Below are 22605 nucleotides of genomic sequence, written 5' to 3'. Positions count from 1 at the left end.
CTCTGGACTCTCTCAAGCTTCTCCACAGCCTTTTTAAATTGTGGAGTCCAAAACTGGATGCAGTACTCCAGCTGCGGCCTCATCAAGGCCGAGTACAATGGGAGAATGACATCCCAGGATGGGAGAATGACATCCCAGGATTTGCTTGAGAAGCAGCTATGGATGCAAGCTTGCTTAACTAGCTGCAGCATCACATTGATGGCTCATGTTCAATCATGACCCCCAAATCCCTTTCATCCATAATGCTAGCCAGCATAGCACTGCCGAGACTATAAGCATGCTGTGGGTTTTTCTTCCCCAGGTGGGCCACCTTGAATTTTTCAGTGTTAAACACCATCAGGTTCTCATCTGCCCATTTCCTGAGCCTGTCAAGGTCAGCCTGGATCACCCGCCTGTCCTCAGGTGTGGATGCTTTACCCTAAAGTTTGGTGTCATCAGCAAATTTGGCCAGTCCACTTCTATTAACCTTATTGAGTCATAGAAGGACAGAGCGTGCCATTCCTTTTATCTTGAATGTTATTAGTTTCAGTATCTGCTGCAGTTCATTTTTTGGCATGTGAGGACCTGCATTTCAAAGCTGCTATTTTGGTTCATTTTCCCTTTTCTTGTATGTAAGATCTAAGGGTGAAAAATTAGTGAAAAGGTTTCTTACTTGTTCAGGCAGTTTTCATAATTGAATGTTGCCTTAAAGCCATAGATGGAGAAAGTCACAATACTGGCAAATATTGATGTGGAGCTGTTAATCAAAGAGACAATTATGGCATGTCTCTCACAATTGTTGTTTGGCTCATTGTAGCTGGCGAAAGCTATCAGGCTTCCAAAACCAAGACCAAGTGAGAAAAAAATCTGAGTAGCTGCATTAATCCAGGCCTTTGGGTTTGCTAGTTGCTCTAACTGTAAAACAAAAGAGTGAGAACTGTCTGATTAACACAGAAGTGGCCTTGTGCTCATTTGTGGTCCATCCAATGCTCTCTCACTGTAATATCTAAGGCAAGGAGTAACATCTAAGCATCAAGTAGGGAGGAATCTGGCTTATGTACTTGATTTTGCTTTCCACCATTTATTCTTGCAGCTTTTATTAAAATTAATTTAAGTTTAACCTGTTGAAGTATGGAGGGATTTGGTTATGTGTATGGAGGCATCTCCAAGGTTGAATGTTTCAAGGATAAATAAAATGGGTTATTTTTATGCAAGGCCAATTCTTTGTTGGAGTAGATGGGTTAAATACCTGATTTTAAATGGAAGCATGCCCATCTACACTAGCAGATAGAATTTGGCCTATAAAATGTTCAACAGTGTTTGAGATCTTGGGGTGAAATATAATCTTTTTTATAAACCAAGGGATTAGGTTGAAATTTATGCCATATATAAACATATGCCCTGTATGGCAGGAGATTAAGCCTTGTTCATTTGTTATGTAACTCTGCTGAATTCAGGAATTAATTTTGTTCAGTGGTACTACTCACTTTATGAATGTAATACACCTTAAGTGTGATGCTTCTTTCTCTGGATGAAGAAACTAAAAACACAAGAGTGATGTGTACCAGTGTATTCTCAGGAGTCTAGGTTAGTGTTTCTCAACGAAGGTGATGCAAAATATTAGCACTGTTAGGGGTGTAAATACCTACAAGCTTCACAAGATAAACCCAGATATTTCAAATAGGAAATCATAGAGTCAGACATTTTGAATTGTGGTCTTTTTGATTTTTTTTGCAACAGAAGAATTGTTCTTTTTTTTCCATAGGAAAAACACAAGTGAAAGTTAAGAGCCAGCATTTTCTGAGAGGTGCCTTGAGTCTAAAAAGGTCAAGAACCACTGGTTTAGATGCATGTAATATGAGCCCCAAATTACTATTATGAAGATGTTATGGAAAACAAAAAAGTTATATAAGAAACAATGCAGATATAACCACAGAATTTTGTTAAGATTTCAATGTATATTTTTGTACCTTTGGTGTAAACATATAAACCAGTCCATTCACAGCTCCATGTAGTGTTAGTGCTTTAATTAAGTAGATGAGGAGGACAAGATATGGCAAAGAAGCTGTTAGGTAAACAACCTGAAAAAAAAAAAAGGTAAATTAATTAGAAAGCTGAGATACATGGCTATCTCTCTGCCAGGACCATTTCTTGTAAAACTGAAAACATTACTAATGTAGCTACAGACAAAGTGAAATTGCACGAGACTATATCAATCCTCATCCTCCAGGGCTTAAAAGGATTAGGAGCAGGGGTCAGGAAGAAATTTCTATTCTGGAACAGCATTGCAGCACTAGATGTTAAGTATCAGACCATAACTTGACCACGGGAATATGGCCTAATCTGGTCATTTTATTATATATGCTTTTGGGGTTTTTGTTCTTTTTTCCTGTATAAAACAGTAGTAAAGTCCTATTTGCTATCTTATATCTAAATGAGTGCTTTCAGGTCAAATGTGGCTTCACAAAAAATGAGCTTTTATTTAATATCCTTGGTATTATTTTCACAATTTTAATTTTTGTAATTATACAGGAGTTTAAAACAACATTTTAAAGCAACAACAGTAGCAAATTTTTCCTGCAGTATTTGCAACCTAAACTTTTGCTAGATTAACTAAACAAAACTAAAATTAATCAAGTTTCACGCCTGTTCTGAGAGAAGTCTGACAAATATAAAACAAATGCTGCTTCAGCAAAAAGCAAATTAAATTTTTCCAAGCTCGTATTGATAGCTTATTTCTAACTGAGGCAAGGAAATCTTTTTTACAGGCAGTCCTCAACTTACAACTTTGTGGTACAACATTTCACATTTACGGTGTTTATAAATTGACACCGTTTCAATTTTCTGACTTCAGTTTCAACTTTACAATGCCTAATCTGATACCATACCACTTTACAATGTTTAATCTGATGCCACACCACGCCACCGAACAAGTTCACTGCGTTGCCCATCTCCTTAGAAATCATCTGTCCAAACTTCTTTGGACGCTTTCTTTAAGAAAGCAGACAACACCCCAGAAAAACCTGCAGCCAAGACTCCTGAGAAGACTCCAGCCAAGAGCCCTTCAAAAAGTCCAGCAAAATCACCTATTTTTTTGGAAGTCCTTCCAAATAAATATGATTGCTATTTACAGTATAAATACATTAATGTAGCTATACCAATTACTCATCTATAATTGACTGAGTACAAAATTCTGGGTTATTTTTGGTGAAAATAGAGTATTGGGCCTTGGTTCAGGAACCAATCCCCCACTTATAACATTGTTTTCAATGGGAAAATTGGTTCAGAGTTACAACATTTCAACTTAAGATGTGGTTTCAGGAACCAATTGTGTCCGAGGACTGCCTGTATATCCTTTCTGTTACCTTTTAATAGGCCATGAGTCAAGCTGTGTCTTTTAACCTAATGCTAACATACTTTAAATTAGGCTTGTCCAACATATGGCCCGCCAAGACATTTTCTGAGGCCCGTGGTGCTGCGATGGGAAACAAAAGTAAACACTGTTTACTTTCATTCCAACCCCTTGTCCCTCCCCCAGCTTCCTAATGGCTGCCGAAGGGCTGGGGAAGGGACAAGGTTCCCACATGTAACGCGTCAGCTTGACGTTGCCGCTGCGGTGCATGTTGGAAGAGGAGTAGCCATGTGCCTCTCGGGACAGGATGAGCCCAGCTGGAGCAGCAGGGGCTGAGCTGCACTTTCCCCCTACCTGCGCCGGTCAGTCCCGAGTGGCACACAGCGCTGCTGCTGCCTCTGCTGGCTGATGCCGACCCGGGCGGGTCTGTCCCATCCAGGTCAGCACCGGCCAGGAAAAGCGGCATGCAGCTGAAGCTGGCTTCCCACGAGCTGCTGGGGATGGGAGGAGCCCGGCCGGGTCTGCTCCAGCCAGCAGAAGTGGTGGTGGAGCCATGTGCCGCTCAGGACAGGACGGGATGAGCCCAGCCGGAGCGGCAGGGGCTGAGCTGCATTTTCCCCCTGCTTGCATCGATCACACCCGAGCGACACACGGCTCCACCGCCACTTCTGCTGGCTGGTGCAGACCTGGCCGGCCTCCTCCTGTCCCCAGTAGCACGTGGGAAGCCAGCTTCAGCTGCATGCTGCTGCAGATGGGACAGACCCGCCCGGGTCAGCACCAGTCAGCAGAAGTGGTGGCGGAGCTGTGTGCTGCTCAGGACTGACCGGCGCAGGTAGGGGAAAGTGCAGCTGAGTCCCTGCTGCTCCAGCTGGGCTCATCCTGAGGGTTCATTTCATGTTTGTAAAATGCTTGGAGAGCCCCACATAGATGCACTGCATAGAAATGCAAAATATATTTTGACTTATTTGGTTGGCACCTTGGGCTGAGACTTTCCAAGCTGAGTCAAAAGACCAACTTCTATTAAAATGGAAGGGATTTAGAGACCTCCAAATCTTTTATGACAACTTTGTAACATGCCCATCTACCCTTTTTTGCAAATCTCAGCCATAGTTTGGAAGCTCAGCCAAAGAACATAAGAGCTTCTGAACATAAGAGCATAAAAAGTGCCATGCTTGGTCAGCCCCATGGTCCATCTAGCTCAGTATCCTGTCCCAAACAGTGGCACGGGTGGATGCTATAGAGGGAGAGTTTTGAACTGGTTAGACCCACTTCCTGCAACTTCATTGGTGTCAAAGGTCACGTGACATCACTTCCTGATGTGATACCACTTCCTGTGAGGTCTCTGAATATGGTTCGTGGGCCCACTGAGTGATAAAAAGTTCATGATCTGGCTTCACATTCAAAAAGGTTGGGCACCCCTGCTTTAAATGGAAACAAACCAAAAAAGATGATCTAATTGATTTGTCTCTGGATTTATTCACATGGTTATTCCAAAATTGATATATAAATGCTACTATAGAAAAAATAAGATAGCCCAGTCTAACTTAGTTCACCCAAGGAAGTGCTCTACAAAGACCAGGCTAGCCCATGAGTGATGTAACCAAACATCTGTATACTTTTGGAGTGCAGCCCGGGGGCCAGGAAAGTCCAGCTGCTGGCCCCCACCCTGGGACTGTGCTTTTCCTACCCTTCCTCCCCCACTCCCACTCTGTCCAGGCCATTTTTAGCCCTCTGGCCTACCCAAACGAACAGTCCCAACAACCCCCTGTATGACACACTAGCTCCCTTCCCCACCCCAATGAACATGCGTACAAGTGGGACCTGATCTATAATCACATGACTTAAAGTAAGTCACATGACCATAGATTGGGTCCTGGGAATGTCTGTACGTGCCCTAAAGATCTGAGGAAGTTTACAGAGTGAAAGCTTCTGGAAGAGATACACACTACACTCTGGAGCATGGACTGCCTCTTTGTGTTTGTACTGAAGCCCCAATTTGCCACAGCGAAGCCCCAATATGCTTGAAGCCTCTAGCTGTCTCTGTAATGTCAGTCATACTTAATAGTCCAGGCTGGGAGTGAACCTTTCTTTGCCCATACCACTAGGGCCTGCGGTACTGATTCACTGGAAATTTGAATGGCTGCAAGGAAAGTTAATTCATGCCTTAGAGCCAGATTGTACAGCCCTTCTTTATCCTGATAAGTACCCACTCTTACGAGTTGCACTATTGAGATCAAATGAGACCTTCCATGTCCACATTCATCAGCACAAAGAATGATTCTACATTTTGTCCATTAGCTTTCTGTTTCTCAAACTCAGTATAGCTCCAAACCAGGAATTGAGCTTACAGGCTGAGAGTTATTACAGAGCACCTTCCACTGCAGTTGACATGAACAGGAATTGTGCAGCCTTACATACCTCTTGGAGTCAGACCCTGTGTGTCTTCACTCCTGTTCCCATTTAAAATCAGTGGCAAAACTCCCAGTAGTTCAGGATTATGCCCTGACTGTCTCCATATTGTAGTATTTGATAAAAGCCTCAATTTCAAAGATACCCAAAACCTTTAGAAGATTTTTTATTTCTGATAAGCAGCTGTGGACTTCTCAATGCTATGCTGGGATGTAACTGGCCTCCCATTAACTGAGCGTGTCAGTTAACCAGCAGTCAGGCATTTAGGTCTGTCCTGCTTTTTGTCGGTGTGCCTTTGTCTCTTTCCCCTTTACTAGTAGCTTTTCCAGTAGAAATTTATTGTACTATAAAATAATTACATTTGGTTAGATATTAGGAAAAACTTCCTCTCTAGTTGGGTAGTAAAACACTGGAAAAAGCTACCCAGAGAAGTTGTGGAATCTCCATTCTTGGAAGTTTTTAAGACCCAGTGAAACAAAGCCTTGGCTAGGATTATATAGTTGGGGATGCTCCTGCTTTGAGCAGGGGGTTGGACTAGACTTCCTGAAGTCTCTTCCAACCCTAATTTTCTATGATTAGCTTCAAATTAGTTATCTGATAGTCCTTTGCCCACTATATAATTTCACTATTTTTTGTCTAATTAAAACATACACTCAGCTTCTTCTAAATTCAGATAATATATCATTTTCATAGTCACAGAAAACTGACAGAGTAGGCTGTGTACTTAATGTCTTCCTCAATGTGCCAACTTGAGCAAGCTTAATAGGCTGGCTGTATTTTAGTCTGTTGGGTGCCTATGTGCTTTTCGAATGTGATTTGCCAACATAAACCTAGTCTTTCTTCTTCAGACAGGTTCAGAACTTTTGATATTGTCTCATTTTAAATGAGGGGGAAAGGTCCTAGGATACCTTTTCGTAAATTCAGAGATTAACACCTTCACCAAAAGATAGCACCTCTACCAAGAGTTCTGATTGCTTTTGCCCGTAGACCAACAGCCTGTATCCCTGAAACATGGGGAATAAGAAATTAGCCATTTTGAAATGAAACTTCATAATTTAGAAAAAGGAGGCAAAATTCGACACCTTGAAACCTGAAAGCTGACCCCCCTCCTCCAGCCTTTTGTTTCACGCCAAATTTGCTTGCTCACAGAGCAGCTTTAACACAAGAGAAATTCCTTGCTCAGCAGAGGCTTCCATCACCAATCCTGCGAAATATGAAATGTCATAACAAGAAAGGAGCATAATTCAATGTTCTCCTTCCCATCAGACAGCTTCGAGGTATACAGATGGCTCCAACTTTTACCTGAGCCTAATCACATAAAATGAACTTTTCTAACCAGGAGATCTTATCTTATACTACCTTTCAGCTTTCCTGAGAAATAGGAATTTTCATGGGAGAAATTTTACAATCTTTGCACTCTCCTATGGCTAAAGAAGGGCATGTGTGCTTGAAAGCTTGTAAATAATGATTTTTTTTTTGCAACTATTGGTATAATAGAAGATATCACCTCTACCAAGAATTCTGATTGCAGATTAACATCAGACATATTTCTTTCCCATGTGCAGTGCAGCCCTGTTGTTGTAAGTTGATGCACCTCCAAGTTCTCCTTAGGAAATCCATCATCGCAGTGTCATTCCAAGGGGCCCTGGATTATTCTCCCGTGTGCAGCATCAGAACTGCCACACTGGCTTAGATGGTGCCAGGACCAGTTACTTCAGAAGACGGTGCCATAAGAAGTCATAATCAACATAACCCGTATGGAAAGCTTTTTCCTTACCTCTCCTCCATTAGAGCAATGATTCTCAACCAGGGAGGCGTGGCACCCTAAGATCCCTTTAGGGGTGCCAGGGTGTGTCACATAATATTAGCACTGTTAGGTGTGCAAACACTTACCTACACAGTACACACGATTCAGAGATTTCAAATAGGAATCCATAGTGTCACAAACATCTTGACTTACTGTGGTGTTTCTGACTTCTTTACAGCAGCAGAGTTGCTTTGTTATTTTTCCATAGTCAAAAAATGAATGAAACCTAAGAGCTGACATTTTCTGAGCGATGCCTTAAATCTAATGAGGTGGAAAACCACTGAGTTGGTCCAGCTTATGGCCTGAAATCTGCCAAGCTCTTTTGAAAGCATTTTATTTTAATTCTTACTATTATAGCTTCTTTGAATGTTCATGATCTCCTTGTAGATGTCCAGTCTCTCTTACAATCCTGCTAAGCTTTGTCAATGTTATCACGTAGGAATGAATTCTACAGAATAACTGTATCTAGGTTGAAAAAGTACTTCCTGTTTGTAGTTTTAAATTTGCTGCTGGTTTCTGTGAGCATGGCATTCAAGAGTTTAATGGAAAAGCCAGCTGCAAAGTGAAAGTGCTGTTTTCTCTTTCTCATAAAGTCTGCATGTTCCTACCACATACAGAACAAACTGCTTTCTCTTTGAGCCACAGAACAAGAGCCGTCTCTGAACTAGTCAAAGACAGCTTCTGTGTAGCAGTTCCACAAACATTTGATAGTCAACATCAGCGCCACATGGGTATTTATTTCTAATAGCAAACGGCTGATCTGCTTTCTGTGGCATTGCTCTGTCATTAACCCTGCCTCTTTCTGATCTGATTGTATCTGATTCCATAATCAAACAGAGCCATTGACTATCCTACACCCTGCAACACAGAGTTGAAAACAGAAACCGTATTAAAGCGCGTTGTCTAAGAGGAAAATGAGTAAAGTGGCCAATACACTGGAGAGATGCTCACCTTTTATGCTACTTGCTGTATAACTGACCATGTGCTGATGCTACTGTAGCTAAAAGGAATTTCCTTTTTGTGCAAGTGGTAGTGCTCTGTGTTATGGAGTCTAATAGTCCCATGTCTTATATATGCAATATATTTGTTCACTGTACTTTGGGAACAATGCATAGATGCATTACATAGATCACTCTAGGAACCATAAGATGACCACAGAGATGACACAAGCAGTATTCTCTTTATATTCAAGCCATTTGATGCTTTATAGCTATGACCAATGCCTTTAAATGCCAATGAACATACAGTATGATCCTGTAGCCACAGTTCTTCATATTAAATGACCCTGTATCCACACACAGTGGTCACACTGTGTTCCCTTGGTTAAGAGGAATTAAAACCAGCCAAGAGTAAAAAACCTGTTGGAGGTTGTTTCTGGCGGGCGGGAGGGGGAGGAAGAGTTCCAGTTACCATCAGTTAAGCCAGTGGGGGTCAGCCTTTCAAGCAGGGGTAAATTAGCCCCACACTCTCTCTGAGTGCCACTCCTATCCCCTTCCTCTGCCGTACTAGCTACTCTGCTTTCTACTTCCTGCCCTGTGCTCCCTAGCCAATCTGCTGCTCTGCTTTCTGCTTCTTGCCGTATATGCTGCCTTGCTGCCTGGCCCCTCTCTGATCTAGTGTGTGCCACACACAAAGGCTGCCTGTACTGCTTGTGGCACTCATGTCACTAGTTGGCCACCCTGAGTTAAACCATCGTTAGGACTTGAAGAAATCAAATGCAACTCTGAATGAACAATTATAATCCTCTTACCTTGCCTGTAGACTCTGTTCCTCTTAGAATACATAGATAGACCATCAGCCAAGCCAGGATCAGGCACATGGCTTGCTCCCACTGGATACTCCCATTCTCCTCAATGGATGGTGAAATGTTTAGGGTTTTCCTGTACCAGAAATACTGAGTAGATGATGCCTTCTCACATTCTTCAATGTAACCAGTGTGATTGCTGTTCAGTGGACAAGCAGCCCATGGCAAGGGATTCTTTGGGAGTAAAACAAATGCAAACATTAAATGCAAGGTATGATATAAGGCTCCGATGAGGGCTTAGGGAAGAGAAAAAGCACCAGAGAAACTGACAGTATGAAACTGACAGGGACTTGCTGGGCTGCTGGTGTAAGGGGTCTCGGGACAGATCCTGCAGCTCTTTCTCCCCTATGGGGATTGCCACTGACCTCTTAACATCTAAGGAGTAGGCAACTCCCGGCACGCAAAGGCATTTTGCTTGACACAGGCACCTTGGGGTGGACGGCAGGGAAGAGGCCAGGGCTGCACTGCCACAACAAGGATTGGGCCCCTTGCAGCTCCCCTGCTAGCCGCTCCTGGCACACCAACATCTTACAAGCTGAGCTTGCGGGTGTTTTTGGCACTCTGACTAAAACATTGCTGACCCCTGAATGGGAAGAAGCCAACTGCATGCTGTGATTGTGCTCTTTTCTGTTCTTTCAATCGAGTCATACCACCAGTGGACTAAGTCATGGAAGCAAGGACTAAAGCAGTGGTCTCCAAACTTTTTTGATCACGCATCCCTATCAGTAAAAAATTTTTGAGCACACACCGCCAATATATGTATATTTATAGAAATAGAAATAGAAATAGAAGTTCTAATATTCTCTTCCCGTACCCCCTGGGGTGCACGCACCCCACTTTGGAGACCACTGGACTAAAGGACTGGACTCACTCTGTGCAAATCCCCATTAATGTTAATGTCTGTCAGTCTAGCTAAAACAACCCTTTTTTCTGAGCTAGTTTCTGCCCCTATACAATGATGACCTTATATTTTTCTTGTAGCACTATGAGGCATTTCAAAAACAAAGTGGGCTTTGACATGAATGATGTCTCAGTGCCAACAGCCTGTGGAAAAAAAAAGCTGACAAGCTGATGTCTAAGTTTAGGGTCATCAGGTTATAAAGATTTATTAAGAAACTCTGGCAATGAAACTTGACTCCTTAAAATTAATGCTGAGAGATAACTCATGATGGAAAGTTTTTATTTGCCTGTTGTTGAAAAAGATGTTAAACAAAGGTCTCAGAAAACAATATCCTCCTTTGAAAATATGGTTAGTTTAAAGGGTTTGGCTTCTAACAATCATTAACCAGTCAAGGCTTCTAAAGATAACAGAGGATGGCTGCCTGACTAGATCCAGAAGTCCCTATGTCTGTGGGTGACTCAAACAAATATCCTTTAGATGGGATCATTCAATAATGCTGATTCTTGGTTCACTGCACTGGTATTTCTTTGGTGGGACCATTTATGTCATCAGTATTTAAACTCCTGTTTGCCCACTGCAAATTCTCCCCTGATGCCCAGCAAGCTAACATGGTCTCTCAATTTCAACAACATTGGGTTTGCCCACTTTGGACGGAAAATGTGCTTTGTTATATATTGACCTATCATCAGAGTATGCTACCCACCTGGAATGAATGGAACAGGTACCAGAAGGCCCAGGCATTTATAACGTTATAGTACATGGAGAGGAAAAATGATACCACCACACTGGCAACACCTGAGAATGAGAAATGGCAAAGTCATTGAAATGGCAAACTGTCCAAACACCGGCCTGCAGAACTTAAGAAGGGCTCACTTCTTTGGTCATCACAGCTCTCTCCCAGAGGACCACTGTCTTCACAAGTTAAGCATAATCTAAAATGTTAGTAAAAGGGAAACGGCAGACTTTTGGCAGTCTGAAAGCCCAGTAGCCCATCTAGACAGAATCTAATTAAAAGCTAGAGAAAGTGGCAGTGCCTCAGGGAAAAGAGACCGTATTAAGCCATGGTTAGATGTTTGCTCTGCAAAAAAAAAGTAGTGTTCTAATGACAAGAGGACAAAAACGTGCCAGCCTAGACATCTGGCTGAAGTGGAGCAAAGGGTTAATAACATCTGCGCTCATTCGATTCCTCTTTTTTCACTCGGAACACTATTTACCCCATGAAACAGTTACCAGTGTTACGGGAGTGGAAGGAATGCCATTTGAGCCAATTCTGACAAGTCCTCTACTCTCTGTAAAGTAGGAAATTTTCTCAAAACATTTCAGTCTTTGCTAATGTCAAAGTTATACTTGTTTTAAGTTGTACTTGTTTTAGCAATGTTTGGAGCTCTAAGCCAGGAGAGTTTCTGGCTGCCATTTTCTATGATTCTATGATTAGTTTGAAAGTAATTATCTGACAGTCCTTAGCCCACTATATAACTTCACTATTATTTCTCTAATTAAGACATACACTCAGCTTTTAAAATCAGATCGTACATCATTTTCACTATTAGTAATATACATCAACAATATGCATTGGTAATACACTGTTGTGGAACCTTATTCATGGCAGGTTTAATGGTCATGATTTTACAAATACCAAAAGCAACTATCAGCCTACCTACATGAGGGCTCCTAGTATTGCTAACACAGTTTTAGAAAGGGAGGGAAACTTGGCTTATTCTAGAACGGGCTTCACTACTGGTAGCAGTTTGGGAGCTCCAACTCAAAGGAAATGCAACTGAGACTTCAATGGGAATCTGGTAGTACAGGTGCAGCACCTGGAATATTTCCTACCCCAGAATACATGTCATAGCTACACTATTTGTAAGACTGGTAGTTGTTGAGACCCTGGGTTACCATCTGTTGTACAGTTCTGTACTGCACAGACTTCTAAGAGCTATCAAGCAGAAGGAAAAGCTCTTCCTCCTACATCCAAATCCACCACGAGAAGTCCACTGATATGGCAGTGCCAAGTGACTTTATTTGATATCTGGGAAGACAGCCATCTCTTTCCTCCTCACATGCATTTGCTTATTCATCGTTTTACTGCACATGAAGCATTCCTGTCATTTAAATTGCTTCTTTCAAGGAAATAAAAGTGCTGGTTTTCAACTTTAGTGCCTCACGATGAAAAACCAAAGCATTTTTTTAGAAATTGGCAAGTCCCACTAAAGAGATTCCAGTACTTTAAATGAACTGGAGATAATTGGACCTATAAGGTAATTTAAGCTATTCTTATGTAGTTCCGTTTTATTGCCAGTTATTGGGTAATGACAGTAGTAAACTACTGCCTTGTTTTATTAATATGTAAAATTTGAGATTGAACTAGACAGATTGCTGACAGTGGGATTAAAGTGCATGTTCAGAAATCTGGATTATATTCTTGCCTTGGCCAGAAGCATTCTGGGCTAGATCTTCTTCCACCTAATGGGTTTCTAAGTGGCATTTCTTGAGGTACCTTAATGTTATCTTGCTCCATTCTCAAGCCCCTGAGATAGTAGATCAGCTTCTGCAACACATTATCAGCTTAGGCTTCAGCGCAAGTCACAAAAGACAGGAAAGAAGAGAAGAAGGATCCACCCATCTTTTGCAATAACAGTTTTTCAGGAACTCTAGCTGGCCGGGATAAGGTCCCATTTATCTGTGTAAGTACCACTTACACTTCTAATAGGTGGAATAGCATCTGACCCTCTGAGCTTCCCTCTGTAAAATGGAGACAATCCCTCTCTGGCATTAAGTCATTAATGATTGTAATGTACTTCTGACCCTCAGACAGAAGGCGGTATAGAGGTTGGGAGAAGTCATTTGCAGCTTTGCTATGCATCACCATCTTACAACCTGCGACAGTGACATGGAAGGAGGTGGTTGTAAAGTTGTATTCTGACAGGAACAAAGTGCAACAGGAAACAAAATACTCTTTCAGATATGACGGTTACTCTCAGTTCCTTGTAGATTGCTCTGTGACTGCTGTTTCCGGAAGGCCATGCCCTTGGTTCTAGTCCTGCCATAACCCACTGTGAGACACCAGACAAGTAATATGTATTAATGTACCATTTAGAAACCCTGGCTAGCAATATCTATCTACTTTGCAGGAGAGTTTTGAAACTTAATTATTTAATATTTGCAAATTATTTTTAGGTTTTCAATACCTCTAGGTGTTATATGTGGGCCAAAAATTCTAATAGCCGTGATCTATACTCTGAACAACACTACAGTTCATTGCAGGTGCTTTAACAGAACCCAGTTCCCTGGCAGAAAAAAGCAAATAACCATCTCTTTGAGTCAAAAATCTCATCTCCTTTTCCTGGTCAATGCATACTGCACATGCCCTCTAATAATCTCATAAATACCAACTTTTCTGCTCCAAAAAATTATCAGAATCACCAGTGTTCACCTGGGAGTTAAAAATAACCCTGTGTCTTGGCATGAATGAAAAACCTACCGACTCCACTGAGGTAGGGACTTATTGTTTTCCATGCGCCAATGCTCCCTTGACGCATATGCTGTCCTACTGCCAGCTCCAGGAATAACAAAGGCATCCCTTCCACAATTAACATGATGAGATAAGGAATTAAAAAGCCACCTGCAGGAGAGACAAAAGGTGTTTAACAAGCTGGAAGGATAAGCAGTATAATCCTGTTAAGAGTCAAAACAACAGTTTTAAAATTTCCAGTCTTCCTACTAACAATATGCCCACACATGTATTCACACCCATATGCACCTTTATATGCACATCCTGTTACCACTGCATGCACTTCTATGGACTTGTGCATACCTAGGTACAAACTTATTCCAGTAGTCAAAGTGAAAGGAACTGCTGGTGTTCATCAGCATGAGTTTTGACACATCTTCTGTCCCCAGGCATTACCTACATGGCAACTCTGAGGGCAGCTCTATTCCAGTTGAGATTACACAATTTAAAATGGCTGGATTAAGTCCTATCAACTGCAGCAGTGGCCTGAAGACTGCATCCATGATTGGCTTGACCAAATCCTAGAAGCATGATTGTCTCATAATGAGGTTATCTTAGCTTCACTTTATCCCCCAATTCATCTCAATGGTGATGCCAGTCAGCAGAAAGAGAAGAGGGTCCTAAAAGTGTAATGTATATGCCAACCATGAAAGAACAGCTGAGCTCCAGCTGTAGCTCTCTCTGTGCACAGCTGCCATCTGGAACTGCAACGCACACAGGTGTTCAGGTCAAGCAAGATGGTTACAACACAGCACTGCCGAGCCTTGGTCTATGGAATTTTTACTGACATTTGGCAATGCTGTGATTTCTTTTGTAAAAATTTCCTACTCTAGACCTGGTCAAAGGAGAGTGTCCAAGGAGTTTGTTTTGAGCAATGTACAAGACTAGAACTGTTAAAGGGTAACTAATTGTTGTCCAAGCTGTTAAAGCATAATGGAAGGGGGAAGACGGAAGGGGAAAGGTTTAATTCACATTCATTTTCCTTAACAGGACCACAATGTTCAGTATGGAAGGGAGTAAAGAAGAAACCTCAAAGGTCCTATCCAAGTTATAAGTACTAGGGCTGTGCAAAATGGCACCATTCCATTTCGACTTGCATTTCATTTAAACAGAACAGCATTTAGTTTCAAATTTCGATTCAAAACTGCTGTTCCATTTCGTTTCGTCAAAACAGTTGCATTGTTTCGCTGCTGTTTCAACATTTCACCCATAGGCTATAATGGGGAAGCTTGAAACAACCTATAACTTTGTCATTTCTGGCCTGATTTGGATGAAACTTGCAGAAATAGTAGCCCCTTCTGAGGGCATGAAGCTTGCCAAGTGTCCAGGAGATAGGTGTAGGGGTTTCAGGGAAACTGCACATCAAAGTCCTGAAAGCAAAAAAACTCATGTCATGTGTACGTGTTAAGCTACAGCAGGGTCAAAACTGCAGGCATGCCAGCCCCTTCTGAGGCAACAAAGCCTGCCAAGTTTCAAGGCAATAGGTGCGGGGGTTTGGGGAAACTGCACCTCAAGCTGCGGACAAGCCAAACTCGTGACATGGGTGCTTTGGGACTGTGTCTGTCTTGGGGCCGAGGGGGGTGAAAACTGCAGGCCTGCTAGGCCTTGCTGCAGCCATGAAGCCTGCCAGCTGTCAAGGAGATTAGTGCAGGGGGAGTCTGAGTTGTGGGGCCCTGCGCCTCTAGCTGCTGACAGGTAAAACTTGTGACATGGGTGCGTGACACTGTGTGTGTGTTAAGGTGCAGCCTCACTCAACTGACACCAAGGCAGAAAGCAGGGCAGTTCAAACCATGCTGCCTTCTTTGCAGTTTTTCCATCCCTTCGCCAGAGCACTGGGATTGGACGAGACCTCAGGGACGGAGGACAGTCACTGGCCAGCTACGCAGTCAATAATGAGAGCAGTCCTACCCCCCAGCCTGCTTTCCCTCCTCTTCCCCCTCCCTCTCCTTACTGTAGTTTCTGTTTCCCTGCAGGCAAGCCCAGCTTGAGCTTCGAAACTTGAAACATTTTGAAAATTTCAAAATGTTTCAACTTGCCTTGTTTCGTTTTGAGGCTGTTTTGAAGCTCTCCGTTTCATTTTGATTTTCCTGTTTCAAGCTCGAAACAAGTTGAAACAGCATTGAAATGAAACTGCCAGCGAAATTTTGCATAGCCCTAAGAAGTACGAAGGGGTTTCCTAGCTAGGTTGACACCTTAATCTGACCTGGTTAAACACCCACTCCCCCTTCCCACCCAAGGTAGTTCCTTAGCTGGTGTGAATTGGTATAACTCCTTCAAAGTGCATACATCAGCTGAGGATTTGTCCCCCAACTGAGCTGCACACACATTACAGCTCTTTTCCCCCTCATAATCCATCAGTAGCCTAAATTGCCAAATCCACACCTATCACAGCACCTTTTAGTGGTGCTGCCTTCTGAGGGTATCAAGGTGGCTATCCTCTAATGTCTTAGTAGAGGACAGACAGCCCAGAGAACGTGCATAAAGAGCAACACCCAACAGCGCATGGGAAAAATAGAGGGCAGGAGAACTGACTGAGCCACTCTGCGTGTGTGCGTGGGGGGGAAGGAGGTCCTGAGTACAAAGCAAAATAAAGTGAAGTGGCTTTTACTCCTGAAGTTAGCATACCATGTCTCTCCAAATGGGCATATTTTGTCGGATGGCAATAGATGAAGTAATTTCATAATACAAGTCATGAACAGCATTGAAAATTGAAGGAAGGCTCTTGGCATCACAGGTGGGGGCAGTGGAGATACAGCTCTGACAAGCATTTATCAGATTCTGATGGAGTTTTTTTCCTTGCTATCTCAGGGTATGTGTTAAATGAAAGCTGTAGGAAGAGCTCTGCAGTGGATAGCATACTGAATTTGGGAGTGGTGGAAGAAGTGAATTCTGGCAACAGGACTATTTTATGCTTTCTGGAGTAGTTTCCATGGAGGCCAGAAGGTATGGCTTTGATAGGCCATGGTATGGGGAACTATATAGGCATAATTTGTAGTCATTAAGCTTCATGATTTTGGCACAGTACTTGTGTGGAGGAACAGGTATCTTCACCTATTATCTTTAATGATATTTTTGATCTGGCCATTTGGATCCATGAGTTTGCTTCAGGTCCATTTCCAGCTAGAAGAGAGGAAGGGATTCTCAGGGTTTTTGCATCTCAGAAGCAATTTACTTCTCCTCTAGGTCACCTAGGCTTTGAGATACTATAGTAGTGTCATGTTATTCAGTGGGATGAATATGTCCCTGTAGGCTTTGAGGTGACACTGTTATGATATCCAATGGGATGAATATGTCAGTGTGGGAAATTACAGCATACATGTGAGTGAAGACCAGTCTGTGGCTGAATTCCTAATGCAAGTTACACATTTACCACTGCTAAAAACCTCTCTGCGGTTACTGTGGTCTGTAGCTATCTCTTAGGGTGTGTACACAAGTGCAGGCAGCCTGTTGAGGAGGCGCTCTAACTCATGGCACTTTACACAAAGCCTCATGAGTTAAAGCATCATTGAACACAACAGGTATTCCCCTGTTGGGGTGGGGGGTGAGGCTTGGAGCCTGCCTGCCTGCACTGGCCCTGGCCAGCAGCCCCGCACCCCACCCCTTGCCAGCTGGCAACTGTCAGCAGTGGTTGAGGGGGCAGAGGGAGGGATTCAACGCCCCTGCTATGCGTGCCCCCATCTACCCCAGGAGGGGTAGCCAGGCCAGACCGATGCAGCAGGGGGACTCCGTTTCCCTCCCTCCTGCCCCCCAGCTCCAGGTGTAGCAGCCACAACTGCTGCTGTCAAGAGCCTTGGGGGGAGGGGAAGAATGGAGCCCCCAGCTCCGTGGGTCTGGCCTAGCTATACCTGCTGGAGTGTTAGGGGGCACCAGGCTAGGCCTGCAAAGCAGGGGGCTCTATTTCCCCCCCAACCCCAGCTTCAGGTGTGGCAGCCTCTGATGCTGTCAAAATCCTTGCATGGGGCACGGGGTGAGGGAGGCTCCCTGCTGCAGAGGCCCAGTTCAGCTCCCTGCAAGACCCCAGAAGGGGTATCTGTTGCAGCGTGGGGGGGCACATGCAGCATGTGGGGGGCCTCCCCTCCCCTGGTGTGTAGGGAGGAGACTTGGTTTCCTCTCTGTGACAGCCCCACAAAATCACATGCGGGTGGACTCACTCAAAATTAACCCTTGCAGGGAACCTGTACACAAGTTCCCTAAGGCACTTCACCTTACAGCCCCCCTGTCTGATATTTCATCAAATGAGGGTTAAATTTTCATGCAACCGGCCAGTTTAAAAGCACTCTGCAGTCATGAATGTTTGTTACATTACAGCTGTACAGCACTTTCAGGGACTTCGCTGCAAAAAATGTAACTTCTGTAAGTGTCCCTAGTGACTACCATGCCTCCCCAGTGCATGCTGTCAACTCAACAGCTCCTAAGTCAAGAAGATGAAAGACTGAACAGAGAATGAAAAGAGGCCTTCCACTCCCTGGAATTGATAGCCACCATGAGCAAGCCACAGCAGAGGAGAAGAACTTCCTGGGTACACAGAGTTGGAGGAAAAGTCTATGGTCTTCCTCTAGCTTTATGTCTCTGGGATTTTCCTTTTTTTGTGTCATTTATGCTAAGAGAAAAGGAAGACATCTTATCCTCGTGAAAACTACGTTATTGGAATAATGATCCTATCTATTGAGGGCATTCTGAGCAAAGACAAACCATTTGCCGGAATTGGTTTAACAGAGTAAGACTCATTTGCTGAATCCCTTTTTACCAGCAGTCATGCATTGTGGGAACCAAATTCTCAGAGCTGCTGAGCACCCACAGCAGCCATTAAAGTTGATAAGAGATGCAAAAGGTCAGCCCCTTTGCCTTTTACCTCCTCAGCTGGAGATGAGCCAGCAGCAGGATGATGCCCATAGCTGTATGAGCTGCTCACCAGCAAAGTTCCAGCAACACATCTGAGAACCTAATCTGAGGAAAGAGAGGCACACACTACTGCCATGCTGAGATATGCCATGCTCACCCACCAGGGATCAGCATGGATCTGCCTTGTACCATGCAGACAGAATAGGTCTCTCCTGCCCACAGATCAAGAGAGAGACAGCCAGACCTTGTTCCTTTCATAGAGTGAAAGCGGGGAAGGAACGGTAAGATTCTCTCTCGTGGAAAGTCATTATTGTCAACACTGGTTCAACACTGCTGTGAGTACTTGAACCGGCAGGGTGTGACTGCGATTTTCTTTGGGAAAAAGCCCCTGCCTTTGACTTTGAGAGCGCTTCAGAAAGACCTGCTGACTAAATGAAAAAACAGATTTTGTGAAGCCTTTCCCAGATTCCCTTTTACAGCAAGCCAAAATATTTACGTAAACATCTGTTATTTGAAATTTAATCCCAAGTATTAACATTCCTTACAATGGGCTCTGCTCGGCACTGAAAATGAATGCAATCTACACAGTAACGGAGGCCAAAGGAGCCAAAGCGAATGCTGAGCAATAATCCGTTTTATACAGAGAATTAATTTTCTACCTCCTGGCCGTAGTGTTATTAACAACCCCTTTGTTTGTTAGTTGTTAGATAACTGCCCAGTTTGCAAAGGAGCTATCAGAGACCTTATGGATCTTGTACACTCAGTGGAGGCTGTCACGGGAGCTCTGCAGTAATGGCATCTGGATGGGTCCTTTGGCAAAATCCCTTTTTCACCATCCCCACTTCACTGTAATTGGAGCAGCAGTTTGCCATATTAAAACTCAATAAAATAATTAGGAGCTTGCATTCTGCTTCACTATTCTCTAGAGAAGATGCTCACTCAGGAATCCAGATCCGAAACTTTCTCAGCTTTGGTCATGCTTGGAATGGATCCAGACTTTGCAATCAGTCCCTCTCTTCGTAATGGACCCTAGGTCCAAACACCTCATGAACAGTTCATTTCCAGACTCAGATCCCAGCCAGATTTTCATCTGATGTCTGTGATGCTACCATCACATGAGCACTGGCCTCCTGTGTTTTGGGCCCTCTCTATTCTGCAGGAGTGTCACAATGTCCATGTTTACTATAAGCAGATTCCAGTGCATCTTTAACTTTATCTACGTAACTGCACATGTGTTATGGCCTGCATAAGTAAACTTTGAACACAGAGAGACTGGCAGAATTGAGACAGTTCCCATTACTGCATATTTAACACTTCTTAGTTTTGAACCATGGTCTTACTGTCTTTTTAAGTATTTGCCTCTTTTCAGAACTAATGATCTAGTCCAAGTGGTTCAAAATGCATTAGACTGTCACATAATGCTATTTTAGAAACACTTTTTCAATTCTTTAAAGTTAATAGGCAGTTTCACCTGGATGTTATTTTAAACACTGAAAAATAATAATGCCAGTCCTGAGAAATGACTGACCAACTCCTTATTCTTTGTGACTTAGTTCAGAAGGAGGGGAAGAAGTAGCAAATGAGTTAAGAGGAAAGATAACAGGTTTTAAAGTCTGTAAAGATTTTCTCTTTACTATTGTCAGTGATAAGAGCATTTAGATTGAATTCTGTTCAGAACAAGGACTGACTTTCCTTTTGTATATCATGGAGTTCCAAGCATGCGCTAGGTGCTGTATAACAATGCAGTATTTATTGGTCAGCTCTAGTTAGGTCCCTAGTACCATGCTGGAGTTTTTTGATTAAATGAAGGTACATATTTTATAGCCCTTTCTAGCTCATAAAGATTTACAATGGTAGAAACTGATAAGAGAAATTGAGCAAGGTAATTTTGTTCCAATAAAATACCTGATATTTGAGTTTAAGTGTCTTTTAGAACATCTCTGCAGAGACAGACTGTCTATACTGGAGAGCTGACTGCATATAGTTTGTAAGTGTATACAGAATGTACTATTAAAAAGTTAATATTCTGGCATTTATTTTCAGGCATGAAGACCTCACCCTTTGATGCATTTGCCTTTTTTTTAGAATCCAGTGGGAACTGCACATCACCTCACTAATATACTTCATTTTAGGTATGTAGACAGCCCCAACCACTGTAGTATCTACTGCTATGATGAGATTCGATGAAAAACCCACAGAAATAAATGAAGATTTCCACTGATCTTTGGGAGCTGTGGACCAAGCCTTGATGGCACATCAAAGCTAATCCATTTATAAATGGGTATTATGCAGTCACAGACATTATCAGCACACATTGACAGCTAGGTAAAAATGGGCTTCAAACTAAGGGCTAAAAAATATTAAAGATCTATACACATTTTTTTTTCTCCTGGGAAGAAAAAAAGGGTGAAAGAACTATAGGGGACAGATAGTATCACATCACTTAATGCATATGTGAGAGGGACACCGATGCCATAGTGACGGATGGAGCATAAGGATGTGAATAGAAGTAGACTGTTTTAGAAACCTTATGAGGGTTCTTTAAAGGTGGTCATTTCCACAAGGTAACTGCTTATTAGAAGTGGCTGTTACGGATTTTCTCTAGTTAACTTTCTAGATTTTTTTATTTATAAGGGTAAAAAAAAAAAAAAAAAGCATTGGGTGCCTCTGTGAATGGGTTCTTTGTATAGTTTGGAGAGGGTAAGAAAATTGCAAAGAGAAACCGTTTTGGGCCGAGACCAATTTAATCTACATTTTCAGCCCAAAGCCTCTTGTGAGGTTTTTCAGCTGTAGCGCTCCCGTTGACCAAATAGTTTCAGCCAGCTTCTAGGTAATTTTCAAGCCTAGATATAGCCTTTCTAATATGAGGATTTATATAGCAGAAATGCATTAATGATAGCAGCTTGACTATCTATTAGTAATCCCTTAATTAAATCAATGTAAATATCCGCGCTTTCTTTAGCTTTTTTTGAAATCCCACCTTTAAACCTATAAGGCAAATGCACTGGCTTCCAATACCCTAAAAACAATTCAGGAAGGGGTGGATGGGAGAAATCAGTCCCATGGAAACCTGTCCCCATTTAGAAAGTGTTGTTCTTCCTTCTGAAAGGAGTGATTTGGTATTAGGATAGCATCTTCAACATGACATTGAAGACCTGCTCATGTATTTAACATCTTTTGCCTCCCTAAAATAAAGCCCTTCCTTCAACTCCTCTTTGAGTATGGAAACCTGGTAGATGGGTACTGTGCTGTCATGGGCAATATGTTCTGGTTTAAAATTGTTTAACATGCTAGTGCTGCGCCCATTTGGGGGGAAATCAAGAAACAGAAACCACACTTACCTCCTCCGTACATCTGACATAAATACGGAAACCTCCAGACATTTCCCAGCCCCACTGCATAAGAAATGCAGGCGAAAACAAACTGTAAGGGATTGTCCCACAATGGTCGGGATTTCTCCATTTCATTTGCAGGCACAGATTTCAGTAGAGAGTTCCTGACTTCACTCCTTCAGTTTCTCTTCAAGCCCTGCCCAAGACTCAGCGCCAATCTGACTCGGGGGGGGAGTACACTTGCCAATTCCTATCAAGCTTTTTAATTACTAATCTTATTAACAGGCACATAGTGAAGTAGGAATGCTGGTAAATAGATTATAGCCACACACAAAGAGCTATAAAACGGGCACTTGGGGTGAATAGCTGCCCGGTTTTTGACTTGCATTTTTGGGAAGGATGTGAATGCAGGTTTGTTTGCTTGTTTTAAATTTGGCTACTGGCACAGTTAGGTTGCCTATGGCTGAGAAGACTTGGGAAGCTGGAAAATCCTTCTTACGTAAGGCTATACCCTGCAATGCATGTGTGATGTGCTTCTGGGAATACTTCCATCAAAGAGACAGTAAGCCATCTTGTGTTCAGTAATTCATGAGAGAAGTGTCCACACTGGCAGGATTTGGTTAACTCTCAGCTGCTGTCAGCTTCTGGTGTGGAATTGCACTGAAACC

General features: G+C 42.8%; 1 protein-coding gene across 1 annotated transcript in view; it reads right to left on the bottom strand.

The window, feature by feature from the left end:
* The window catches only part of SLC6A20 (solute carrier family 6 member 20), a 45711-nt gene extending 23574 nt beyond the window's left edge, over positions 1-22137 (bottom strand). Inside the window, exons 1-6 of the mRNA XM_019508882.1 lie at positions 21947-22137; positions 13734-13874; positions 10956-11047; positions 9298-9525; positions 1950-2060; positions 653-894 (exon numbers count right to left, since the gene is read on the bottom strand). Coding sequence (XP_019364427.1) covers positions 653-894; positions 1950-2060; positions 9298-9525; positions 10956-11047; positions 13734-13874; positions 21947-22067 — 935 coding nt within the window. The 5' untranslated portion in view covers positions 22068-22137. The remainder of the gene's footprint in view (positions 1-652; positions 895-1949; positions 2061-9297; positions 9526-10955; positions 11048-13733; positions 13875-21946) is intronic.
* Positions 22138-22605: the final 468 nt, after the last annotated feature.

The sequence above is a fragment of the Gavialis gangeticus genome, unplaced genomic scaffold, assembly GCF_001723915.1.
Source record: "Gavialis gangeticus isolate Ggan-Ray unplaced genomic scaffold, GavGan_comp1, whole genome shotgun sequence".
NCBI classification, from domain to species: domain Eukaryota; kingdom Metazoa; phylum Chordata; order Crocodylia; family Gavialidae; genus Gavialis; species Gavialis gangeticus.
The sequence above is the reverse complement of the archived record's forward strand: the minus strand, read 5'-3'. Positions and strand labels throughout refer to the sequence as shown.